The following is a 12,461-nucleotide window of genomic DNA, read 5'->3' on the forward strand; positions in this document are numbered from 1 at the left end:
ACTTCGGTATTACAATGAGAAAAAATACATCTGTTTCAAAATAATTTTTACTGCTAATCAATTACTTAGTGAGATGTAATTGTGGCCGAGCTGCCTCTCGGAATTAGTCTAATTGTAAGCAAAATTCATCGTAAAAGAAATTTTAATTACACCAAGAACTTTTAATTTCTTATAAATGTTAACATCGCTGTGGTAACCGTACAACAAGTACAATTATCACTACGCATCATAATTAGTGGAACACGTGAATAATGCTTGCATTTAGATTCGCAAAAATTGAAAAGTTTGATCCGTGGGCTTGGCTGCAAGCTCGTATAATTTCTGAATTCGTAAAAGCTCGATCAAACCTGTTGCATTGCACGAATAGGAGCGAGATGCAGAATTCGCGGGCTGTAATTCGTGTGTGATGTATAGATATATTATACAGAAATAGTGGACCTCGTTTAACCGGCACTGGTTGACCACGTGGTCGATCGATCGGTATACGCGTATCGTTATTAATGATAAACGCGCGGCGTGATACTGGCGATAAAATTGTATTTTATCTAATTTGTCCGATTGATAAATACAACGATTCAAGATTTATATTGTGTACACTCGTTTATTAATTCATGCCTCCGAGAATTTGATCGAGAGGCGACGCGTAACTAACATGGATCGAATCGCACGCGTGTTTCTCTGCCTCGTAATTATAACGACATTCAAAGCGAGTGCCAGAGAGGATCCAAGACTCTGCATCAAGGATGGCTGCCTAATCGGATTGACGGAAATTTCGCGTCTCGGTAGAGAGTATTACTCCTTTCTCGGTATCCCTTTCGCCAAACCACCGGTTGACAATCTCAGATTCAAGGTTTGTGTTTTTCACCTTCGAGTTTCGGTTTCAGTCATGCTTTCAATCATTCGCAAACTGCCGCGCGTTATTGCTCGGAATTAGACTTTTATGTACAATTGTCAATCAGATTTTCTCTAATTATACGACGAAAAGCAGGATTAAACTGTCCTGTTTGAAAAATAACTTTTCGTAATTAATGGTTTAATTATTTTACATGCGAAAGTCGAACGCCACATAAGTTATGTATTATTACTGAAAGCTTACAACACGTGTAATTAGAAGAAAAAAATTAATTTTGCAAAGCGACTATCGATCCGAAACACAGAATTGTTTTTATTCCCACAACTGTGAATAATGTCAAATGATATTTGGAGCTCTGATTTCATGGCCCTGTTATAAAATCTTGTGAATTGTGAATCTGTTTGATAACGCAGTCAATCTGGCAGAGATAAGCTGAGGCCAAAGTATCGTCAAACGATCTGAGATCTCGAGTGATGGGATCGATCGTGTTGACACATGTAAGACGCTTCGATTGATAAGTGCGACCGTAATGAATATTATGTTGCTCAAACTCATTCGAGCGGCGGATTTAAGCCCGTTTCATGAGACCATTTTGACCCTTTCGGAGAAAGGGGTCAGGAGTTTTAGAAAATGTTTGTACCCTTGAAGTTTATCCTTGACCAACAAACGCGCAAATATTTGAAGAGAAACAGAAGCATATGATGAAATAAATTCGAATTACCATATAAATACGTAAAAAAATTTCCCGTCGTTTCGCAGCCACCGGAAAAACCGGAGCCTTGGGATACTCTGGAGGCCAAACGGGATGGAAAAATTTGTCCACAGTCAATAATCTATAGGAGACCAAACGATCCGGAATCCAGCGAGGACTGCTTGTATTTGAACGTCTATTCGCCCAAGGTGGGTCAGTTTACTGATTAATATGCACGTGGAATTCTGAAGCCCATTGATATTCCCATGTCCTGAAAATGAAGACTAATCATTTCGATAATAAAATTTACCAACCGCAGATTCCTGCCGGAGAATCAAAGACAGGCGAAGCCCTTCCAGTAATGGTCATCTTTCACTCGGGAGGATTTCAGTACTGGTCTGGTACCAGGGATCACTTTCCTGGAAATTATCTACTGGACCATGACGTCGTCGTCGTTTCTGCCAATTATCGTCTCAACGTCTTTGGTGAGCCCGTTAAAGAACATGTACCCGTCTTGACGTTTCAAGGAGCTCGATTTCACCATCAAAGAATTGATAACTCCGGCGATTTGAGCCTAGCTTTAAGTCGTTCGGCACGTACCGCAATACGGATTCGCGCAGGTTCCACGTTTAAACAAGCGGTGATACCATAGATTCTCTTTATTTACATTCGGCGTAGCTTTGATCTCAGATTGCAATTTGCGAAACAACAGTCTCGGAAAATTCCGATGCCGTGTTTAATTAATCCGGTTTCGCGCAGGACCAGTTTTAATGAAAGGGTTCGTCTTTGTCATAAAATCGCGTGCGCAACGCCCCGATGTAGTTTTTCAAAAATAAAGAAACGGCGTCGAAATTGCGTTTTTTTTTTTTTTTTCTCTTTTGTACAGAGAAATCTTGTCTGCGACATATCCCACGTTTAAGGTTATACAAATTCGAATTTTGACCCCCACAGGTTTCCTCAGTACAGAGGACGAAGTCTCGCCGGGAAATTACGGGCTCAAGGATCAACGACGGGTCCTGGAATGGATCCAGGAAAACATCGCAGCCTTCGGAGGCGATCCGATGACTGTTACAATCCAGGGTCAAGACGCGGGAGCAGCTTCGGTGCATTTTCACATGATGAGCTCTTCGTCGAGGGGTGAGCAGCTTCGAATTAACGTTAATTCGTTTTACGCGCCAGTTGCGCTTCAAGATGTCGCGAAAGTTGTTAGGGGTGAGAACTGAGAGAAGGGCGCGGAAAGCGATCCTTCAGGCAAAATTAGCGCCTCGCGTTGTTGGCCTCGTAAACTTTCAACGAAATTCTTGTTATTAATTCGCCTCTGTAAAGTGACTGTAGGCGTGCCAAGCGAATTAGTCGCTCTACGGTGTAAAGCCGCCATGATTGATCGCTGAAGCGCGTTTGGAGTACCTTATTTTATTTTTCCTCGGCAATAAGACCATGGGAGGGTGGATGAAACGAAATTGAGGAACACTGGCAGGCGTGGAGAACTGTGTTAAACAATTTTTTCGGTCAATTTGGAATAGATTGAACGTTCAGAGGAAGATTGACATCAAGTGGTATCAGATTGATGTCAGACATGACGCAGCTGTTTGATGTCAAATTACGTAGCTCGTAGAAGTCCACGTACTCCATTACTCCCCCAAAGCGAATCCAACGTCTTCACCGAATCTCTGATTTCACCGATTCCAGGCCTCTTTCACCGCGCCATTGCTCAATCTGGAAGTGCCATGGCTCCTTGGGCATTATCGCTACCGGGCGAAGCTCGCGAGCATGCAAATTACCTCGGCAAGCACATGAAATGTCCCAGAGAGAATTCCTCGGTGCTTGTCAACTGTCTGCGGCTTCAATCAGTCGAGGATTTGATCGCGGCGGATCCGATATTCTTTGTAAGTTGAAGCATCTCTGCAGTTTTTGTCTTCTGATCCGAAAGATTCATTCCCTGATTACCAACAAAATCCCTCCTGACGCTGAGCCGCTCTTTCCTCCTGTTCCATTTCCTCTCTTGACGTGCGGCTGAGTATGGTCGATGCTTTTTCTTATCTTCGTTTCCAATTCACTTTCAGGTGTGGCACATCGACCCTCTGATACCCTGGAAGCCGGCGGTGGAACCGGAACACGAAGGCGCCTTCCTGACCCAAAGACCCAAGCAGCTGTTGGAGAGTGGAGATTTTATTGACGTTCCTTTTCTCACCGGTGTCACTTCTCACGAAGGCCTCTTCAGAGCTGCGGGTAGACATCAGCTAAGCGACAACAAGTGGAAGAGATGTTTTTACGCAGAATATTCGTTTCAGGGATCATAAACTACGACCCTACTTTGGTGAACTGGAACGCCCTTCCCATCAGGTCCTACACGTCAGCGTTGAATCTTTATCACCTTCCGATCGAGGAGCTGAAAGACGCCATCACGAGACTGAGAGAATTCTACTTCAAGTCCGATAATGTGAAGATCGAGCATGAGGAACAGTTCGTAAACGTGAGTTTGACACGGTTTCATATTCTGTTTATTACACTGAGTCAAAAGAATATTTGAGGACCTTAAACAAATTTTAAAATCATTTTTGTAGAGCGTTCAATTCCATGCAAAAATACGTTCTGGTCTTATCAGTAAATTGATCCGTTGATGAGTTATAAAATTGCGAGGTTTGAAAAAAAAATTCCCGTGTTATTTACATGCGAAATAAAAAATCGCGATGAGGCACCTTCATTTATTAATAAGATCTGAAATTTTACGGCAGCATTTTTTTTCCTCGTTTCGAACAATATTTTCGTTTTGAATACTGAAAAAATGTATTCGATTTTTTTATACTGTCTGTGTTTGTACTAGAAAGGTCGAAGCAATTAGAGGGAAAAGTAAACAAGTATTATACAGTTTTATACTAATCGAAAGATTCATTCGTTTCCGCAGATGTTCTCCGATCGATACTTCTTTCACCCAATGGCCAAGGCTCTCGAATTACAGCGACGACACCAGGAAAGTCCAATTTTTGCCTATCGCTTCGGTACCGAGAATCCGGGTGTCACTTTCGCGAGATATTTTTCCTTCTTGTCGGAGGATGACACCGAGTACAAAGGATTGTGTCACGGGGACGAGATGATCTACCTTTACCCTCTGGAGAAAACGTTCTTCAAGGAATTCGCCCACACCGATGAGGGGAGTGCGATGATCGACAGAACTTTAGAGCTGTGGATAAACTTCGCCATTCACGGGTATTCTCACAGATTTTCCAACCCTCGTTACGGCGGTTATATTCCTTTTCTTTCACCGTATTAATCAATATTCAAACAATGCGAATTAAGCCTGTACGCAAAATTGAAGCGCAACGTCTTAAATCTGGGAGCATTCCGTGAAACTTGCCACTAGACGCCGTCGGATAGGCAACCGAGGTTACAATTTGTATTTATAAAACAGCCGTGATTGCCTATTTTCTGGCGTTGAACGGTGAATCTCACAGAAAACTTCCGGTTCATGGAGATTAGAGAGGTCGCCGCGTGTCGGCGAGAAGTTTTGATCCGAAGATGATCTAAAGATCAAAGCCACGCCTGAGTTTTGGAGTATCAGCACCGCGGGCTGTACCAACTCAGTTGATTAACTTTGTAATTACCGTCGTCGTGGCCATAACGCGAATAATGCGATCCGCATCACGCCGGCTAATTCCGTTGTTATACTTGCACACAGTAATCCAACTCCGGAAGGTTACGACGTAGCTTGGAATCCCGTCAAGTCCGAGGACATCGAATACCTATCGATCAACGGACCGAAAGATCTAAAAATGGATCACAAGTTTTACAACGAGCGACTCGCACTCTGGGAGGAACTTAATCTTGAACGCGAAATACCCGAGGATGCAGATTTCCTTCTTCACGACGAGCTGTGAATTTTTTTCCTGCCGCACACCGAGTTCTAATACAGAGATTGCATCGTTTAATTAATTCATCACGCAGATACGGTCGCCGAGTTGGCGATAATTTTGCGTGTGTCAGAATCAGAGCGAAAGTCAATTATGCGACTGTATGAATTTCCTCCTTCTGTATTTCATCACAAAAAATTAAGCACGTTATCAAAGATAACGTTAATCGATACGTTGATCCCCTTCGCCTGCAGGTGTTGAATGTGTTTTTAGAAAAATTTAAATAACATTCCTCCGTGTTTTCTTCAGTGTATCTTATAGCAATCTTCATTTTCTATCACGTAGAATCGAATTCTGTTGGTGAAAATAGTTTTTTACATTTTACACGTCTTTCTAAAATATAAAATGCGGAGGGGAATTTAATTCTGATCAATAAAGTTGTGGTCGTATTATTCAAAGGTGTAACTGTTATCGGGTTTCACGATGCAGGACTCAATTTATCGCTTGGTTTACTGCCACTGCGGAGGGGTTTCTTTTAACTCGACGGGTTCATTGTTGCATTCGGAAATTTGATACAATTGTTGGATAGCACGGATCGATGATGGTTTAATTTTTTAGAACGAGGGGAAAAGTAAACTGTCGTGAGATATTGATGTAGTTTTTCTATACAATTATTGAATACAATACTCTCTGGTGATTTATGTAATATACGCAAAGTTTTATAAAGTGAGCTTCTGTTTGGAGATTAGGTGGTGTTTTATAATCCTTGACTTTCCACAGATCATTTAATGTTATCAGTTGATTAGGTTATTCTTCACCGATTCGATTGGTCAAGGAATAATAGAATGAATATTCAATTGCTATAACAGTAACTATAACACATATATTTTTTTCATCATTATTGTCTGTTGGAATACGAGTATATTCTATTTACAATTCTCTATCTAGAAGAAACGCCAAGAAAGTAAATGACAAAATCGAATAAATAATCATTATACAGCTAGTTTACTTTGGATGCGATGAATTTGTACTGGTAAATAATCCAAACACTGCATGTGTGCGAAGATGATTAGCACGGATTCATCCTTTGGGAGTTTAAGATTCAAAATTCCGGTCTATTACCATAACGTATATATGTATAAGCGATTTAGATAACGAATAATTGTCCGCACCTTGAATGGGCCTACAATTTACGTTTTAAAACAAAATCTTTCCCGAAACAACGCGTGGAGTATTTGGAATATCGATAATATGAAGAGAAGCTGCGTCGCGGAGTTGATCGTAGAAGCACCTGAAATTCACAAGTCAAGAAAATCCGAGTTGTCACCAAATCGATGAATCATAACTTACTCAAAACGAGGAAGATCGCATTTCAAATAGAATTACCGTTTTCACTGTATCGGACACAGTCGAGGGAATCCTCGGTGGTCATGTAATTGTTTGCACAGGTACAGATTCCTGCGAAAAAGATAAGATAACGTAATTAGAGCACAACGCCCGTCGTTCCCCTTAAAACGAGAAACCAAGGAAACTTATTGCTTAATTACCATCGACGCAATCGACGCTGGTTACCTCCGACGAATTCGAATCCTTGTGAGTCCGCGTAACGCACTGTTGATGACTAGTGCAAGACCCGCTCAGCTCTGAAACAATACGTACCGAGAACAGCATGAGACTTGATAATTTCTACGCGAAATACGGAAGTGTGCTTCAAAAGTTTTCCAACGATTCGCAAAGAACGCGCGAGCGTCCAAGTCTTGTATTAACCAAATTTATAGATATTGTGAACGAAATGATGGCGTGGCTAATTGTAAACAATATGGCGGCGAGAACTGGCCCACCATAAAATTGCTTTATTGTTAGATCAATCACGCGAATAAGAAAGCACAGAAAACTCAGCGCAAGCTGTGAAACTTTAGTTATTTCACAAGGAATCGACACATCTAAAAAAATACGATTAAAGAAGTCTTTTAAAATTAAATACGGCGCACTCGGAGTAACGCATTATTCTGACACCAGATGTCGCAGCAGCATAATTTCATCCCCTATTCTGAAACTCGCGATGTGGATCGACTCACCGACGCTCTTCATGCAGACGGGTCCTCGCTGATGGTAGTTCGTTTCGCACGCGCAACTGCCCTCTCTGCATTCCGAGTGGCTCACGTACTCCTGGCACTGAGAGTCTTCGTCGCAAGGTTCACCGACGGTATTCGCAACCTTCAAACACCGCTTTTGATCCCCCGATATTACGTGGTCAACCCGACACCGACAGACGTCGTAACACTTGGAGTTCATCGTCACGCATTCCTCGTCGACGGTGCATTCATCCCCCAAAACTGAGACGAAAGTATACACATTAGGGTGTCCTTGAGAAGATCATTTTTCAATTTCGTCCGGTTCACCCTCCGGATGGGCTTCGAATAATTGAAAAATAATTCCCCCCTTTTTTCACATTCTTATCGCAACTCTAATCCGTGCCCCTAAAAAGGTGGATTCCGTTCAACCCTTTCAGAGCTACGTCAAATCTACCGAAAGGATTTAGATGAAATTTGCGACAGGTGAGTTTTCGAGGTCGCTGATTGCGAATCTGAACTCAAAATTTGAAAATTCAAAATGGTAGATTCAAATTCAGCGTCATACTCACTAGAACTCCTTATGCACCGGGTTCCGTTCTCGTTCGGATGATGCTGGAACGGACAAGTGCAGATCCCGGTCACACAGTAGCTCGGCGAACCCTCTATATGACAGTTATCCGTCACTTGGCAGATCTGACCGATACCTGGAATGTTCGATCTTGTGATCACATACACGAACGAGAAATTTTCAAGAGCTTCGACACTCGACCGAAAGGCGCAAGGATAATAAATCGTCGTCAGATCGTGAAGCATAACACAGTGGATCCCGTTTAAAACGGCGACCGTCTTCCTCCTCCGTAACGGTCGATTCAATCGACTTGGAATTCTTTATACTTATGAGTATAATACGGTTAGCTGTTATACCTTACATCTGCGCTGGTTCCTCTAAGCCAGCTTTTGCCACGACCACGCGGTCTTCCTAATACTTATACGTTGCAGGTATTATACCTGCCTTTCAACGCTTTACCTGTTTCACAAATACACTCACAGGCCGCGGTGTCTCTCTTATACCCGCACCAGGAAATGCAGGAGAGTCAAATCACTGACATCTCGAATCATCAGTCACGGTCTGTGGAGCCTTGAAGAGGCCTCCGTGAGAGCACCGTTTTCAATATACCTTGTTCCTATTCTGTCTCAATCACTCGGATTCATCAGCTAAGCCCAAGTCAAGAGTTTCCAACGTCTGCACTCACGTTTCGTCTCGAAACATCGTCCCCCCTGGAAGTGGGAAGCCTCGGAACAGCCACAAACTCCGTCCCGGCACTCCGCCTGAGCGGCGAACGTCACCTGGCACTGCATGTCTATGATACAGGGGTCCCCGAGCTTGGTGGCGACTGAGGAATAAAAAAAAACAAAAAACAAACCTCATTCGGTAATTCCGAATGCATTGTACCAATGCGCGTGAATCCGTGCCAAGAGACTAGTTTCACAAATTTATAGCAGCGGTAACCGGATCGGATCGGACCTTTAACCGTGCCACGGGGTTCTCCGACACCGCGCAGCTTATTGTTGGATGAGGATATAAATAAAACTCGATTCGTGTATTGCAAGATGGTGCAGGCTGCTCGCCGAGGCAGGCTTGGCCATCTACAATGTTTTTCATTCTTTGTTTACGCAGTTGGTGTATCATGCTCAAAAAAGGGAAGCATATTTCACAACGTCACACCCGGTATATCCTCACGAACACAATGCTCCTCGCACCGCATGCTTGTATATCGGTGAGGCAAATTCGTCGTGCACGAGTCCTCGACCGGAACGAAACCAGCAAGATACTTCCACTTATGTTATCTCGCCGCACGTTCAACGAGTCCAAAATACAATGGATCAGCGATATCCTAATTAGGTTCAGGCCGTATCCGCCTCGGCGCGAGTTGATAACGCGGTGTGACGATAATCTCGAGCTAATTGATGGACCGGGTAAAAGTGAAGAGCGAAAGAAATCGAACCGAGTGATCACGCGTTGTAAAAATAATCCACAGCTGAGATATCACTGGGTCAGATAAGTTTGTAAATTTTCACGTATACCGATATTATACTCACTCGCCAGACACTGTGCGTGAGTTCTGTTCCTGTCGACGAAGTAGCCCTCCTTGCATTGGCAGGTCTCCTGTGACAGGCAGTAAGCGTTTTCCACGCAGTCACTGTCATAATGACAGGCAGCCAGAGTCTCTGTAATCATGGGAAACGAGATGAAATCAACCGTCAACGATCTGACGCACGAATTTCGAGCACACGACTTATATTCCAATCCGCATCTGCCCGCGTAACAGGATTGTTCAAATACTCGGCGCGTTTTGCGCATAACGAAACCAATCGATTCGCGCCGCTCGTTTCGCAACGACAAATTTTTATCAACAATACCGATGCTCGTCGCGACGGTACGTCGATAAATAACCGCGAAAATTCGTTTCCTCGGAAACCGTCAAAGCAGTCGGATGGAGAAGCGGAGTTAATTGTTCCAATTTTCGTTACCAAGGTCCGTAACAGCGATCCCGCCCGTTAACGCGGGAAAATTTGAATAACCGCGTCGCGGCGCCGCGGTGAGAATTGGCGCGCGGTTACGTAACACGCTCCGTCAAACACGAAATCGGCCGTATAATTACGCCCGTTTGTTAATCGTCTGTACACAGACGGGGAATAACTACCGCTATTTACACTGGTTAATTACAAGTTACGTGAAGATTACGACGATGATGTACCCACTCGGTTTTTGCTCTCCCAAATTCCTCTCCGTCAGCGAGGCAGGCTGCATCGATACGCAGACAACGGCGTTAAACGAGCGTGCGAAAATCACGTTTATTATTGTTATTATTATTATCGATTCGGTACTCCGAGGTCTCGTCATTAGGCACTATTCGGCACTACTCGCGTTTCTTCGTCTCGTTATATTTTCTCCTTACGTACAATGTGATGTTTCGTTTTCGCGGTGGCGGAAATCGTTCCCGAATCACAGCAACGAGATACACGATCCCTGGCCAAGTGCGCCGAATTTCGTTGCGAGCCAGACGCGGGCCAGACGCGCACGTTCGAAACTGCGGGGCCCGAAGCGGTTCAGTTTCACTTCGGGTCAGACGACGCGAGCGGCTAGCGTGGGCCTAATCCGAGGCGGTAAGAAACTCGGGGCCCTACAAATCCGGTCGAGTAAGTTATAGGAGGACCCGATTTTGGGACCGCTTAGGCGTTTCCCATGCTCGCGAGCGGCGCAGTATCATCGTTGAGGTCACGCCGTGACTGGTGTACCGGGGCTTTCTATTCACGCGGTGTATACTCCGACCCGAGGATACCAACGACGAACGTTTTTCACACGCCTTCGGGCCAACTCGAAAATCGTACTGCGAACTCACGTCTGTCGAGAATATGCGCGTGGTGCCGAGTCGCGCCGACGACTGAACCAAGCCGTACTAATACCAGTTGAAAAACTACGAGGACTGCCGGCGACCAGACGGGGGTTCCGGTCAGCCGACCGGGACGATGCATTTCCGGGCTCTTCTTCGCCTCCCCGCTTCGCAACCCCTCGAAAAAGGTTTCCCCGATTTTCTGCGAGAACGTTTTTCACTTATTTACGGGGGGGAAACAGGCTTGGGACGTCGTTTTTTTCAGTGGTTTTCATGATTTTTTTTTTTTTTGACAACAAAGGAATGTATGTAATTTATTGAAACTTTGAGGTAACATTTTACACACTGAGAGAAATTTTTAGTTCTAGGTACAAAATGAAAATTAAGCTCGTAGCTGTTACCGGAAAGTCTAGTATATGTTACTATTCTTTCTCATTACGATCACTGTTGCTATATTTTCTTGCAAGTGTTGCGAAAATTTAATGTTTGTGCAACAATAAATTGACGTTAAAGCCTTGTTTAACTAAAAAATTAGAGTCAACCGAACAAACCGATTTTGCGTTGCAATTACCAAAAAAGGATCGACGATAGCGCAAAATGGTTACCTGTTTCACTGAATTTTTCTAGTTACTGTAACAAATGAAATTTTTCTCAATGTACATATATTCAAACAAGTATCATCATTTTTGTTTACGTATTTCCTCGAAAAATATGTAACATATCATTAGCTGTTTGTGTACATTCTGGAGGCCACAGTTTTTATCTGAAATAAATAGATTTTAAAATTTACTTTAAAGACATGTGTTGCTTCTATGTGAACCTGAAACTTCTCACCAAAAAAATGAAAAAATTGCATTTTTTCGAGATGTTTAAACAAAAGAGCGTAATTCTTTAGCATTATTTTGAAACTTTTTTTACAATAAAGAGATACTTCAAACAACGATTTTACTCCGAATTTAGGTTCATATAAAAAAAAGACGTGTCCTCAGGGTGAATTTGAAACCCTATTGATTTCAGATGAAAACTGTGGCTTTCAGAATCTACACAGTCCGATGGTGACCTCCGATGAGTGACAACTGATATCTTCCACATTTCCCGAGGAAATGCTTTTAAAAAAATTACCATATTCATTTCAATACACGTATAAAATATTACCTCAAGTTTCATTAAATCATGCACATTCCTTTCTTGGCAAAAAAAATTGATGAAAATCACTTTGAAAAAACCGTAGTCCTGAACCTATTTCCCCCCTAAATCATGGGATCTTTTTCACTCCCATAATCTGCATCTCGTTCGATTTCACTGCACTACAAAATGTAATTATTGGTATGTATGCGTGCGTATGCACCGTGTACTTTTCGCGGCTATACGCTAATCGGACTATAAAAGCCACGAATCTGGTTAGCGTCGAGACGTGAGTGACGCCATGCTTCCAGGGTACGTTCGTGATACCTCAATTATGCGCACCTTATCTACTTACGCTTTTTATCTTATCGCTTCCCGTCACCGGGCTATTTTAGTCTCCGTGGTACCGTGTGATCGTCACTCGATTTTTACCTGCTGGATTGTCCATGTATCACAGCTGCGTGACGTCGACGC

The 12,461-nt window shown here is 43.2% G+C and overlaps 2 protein-coding genes across 6 annotated transcripts; one reads left to right on the top strand and one right to left on the bottom strand.

Moving 5' to 3' along the window:
- The first annotated feature begins 587 nt into the window (after positions 1-587).
- LOC124185833 (juvenile hormone esterase-like) lies at positions 588-6,586 on the top strand. Its single transcript, XM_046576977.1, has 9 exons — positions 588-850; positions 1,613-1,753; positions 1,864-2,029; positions 2,496-2,681; positions 3,234-3,430; positions 3,608-3,773; positions 3,836-4,017; positions 4,450-4,751; positions 5,221-6,586. The coding sequence occupies exons 1-9, from the start codon at positions 653-655 to the stop codon at positions 5,417-5,419; spliced, it is 1,737 nt and encodes a 578-aa protein (XP_046432933.1). The 5' UTR covers positions 588-652; the 3' UTR covers positions 5,420-6,586.
- On the bottom strand, positions 6,256-12,450 carry LOC124185834 (tenascin-like). 5 transcript variants are annotated; one of them, XM_046576980.1, is made up of 9 exons: positions 12,078-12,287; positions 10,872-11,064; positions 9,568-9,696; positions 8,721-8,861; positions 8,037-8,171; positions 7,471-7,728; positions 6,940-7,035; positions 6,779-6,850; positions 6,256-6,683 (listed from the first exon to the last, which is right to left on the bottom strand). In XM_046576980.1, the coding sequence occupies exons 2-9, from the start codon at positions 11,002-11,004 to the stop codon at positions 6,583-6,585; spliced, it is 1,065 nt and encodes a 354-aa protein (XP_046432936.1). In that variant the 5' UTR covers positions 11,005-11,064; positions 12,078-12,287; the 3' UTR covers positions 6,256-6,582. The 5 variants fall into 5 exon arrangements, with proteins under 5 accessions (XP_046432936.1, XP_046432934.1, XP_046432938.1 ...); XM_046576978.1 differs by having other exon boundaries at positions 12,018-12,287; XM_046576982.1 differs by lacking the exons at positions 10,872-11,064; positions 12,078-12,287 and adding an exon at positions 12,420-12,450.
- Between the last annotated feature and the right edge of the window lie 11 nt (positions 12,451-12,461).

Source organism: Neodiprion fabricii, chromosome 6, assembly GCF_021155785.1.
Source record: "Neodiprion fabricii isolate iyNeoFabr1 chromosome 6, iyNeoFabr1.1, whole genome shotgun sequence".
NCBI lineage: Eukaryota > Metazoa > Arthropoda > Insecta > Hymenoptera > Diprionidae > Neodiprion > Neodiprion fabricii.

Coding starts and splice junctions, on each gene's coding strand:
- LOC124185833 (XM_046576977.1), top strand. CDS start 653: ATGGATCGAATCGCACGCGTGTTTCTCTGCCTCGTAATTATAACGACA. Junction 4,018..4,449: donor ATGAGGAACAGTTCGTAAAC/GTGAGTTTGACA, acceptor TCGTTTCCGCAG/ATGTTCTCCGATCGATACTT. Junction 4,752..5,220: donor ATAAACTTCGCCATTCACGG/GTATTCTCACAG, acceptor ACTTGCACACAG/TAATCCAACTCCGGAAGGTT.
- LOC124185834 (XM_046576978.1), bottom strand. Junction 9,697..10,871: donor CGCGCATATTCTCGACAGAC/GTGAGTTCGCAG, acceptor CCATGATTACAG/AGACTCTGGCTGCCTGTCAT. Junction 6,851..6,939: donor CAGCGTCGATTGCGTCGATG/GTAATTAAGCAA, acceptor TCTTTTTCGCAG/GAATCTGTACCTGTGCAAAC.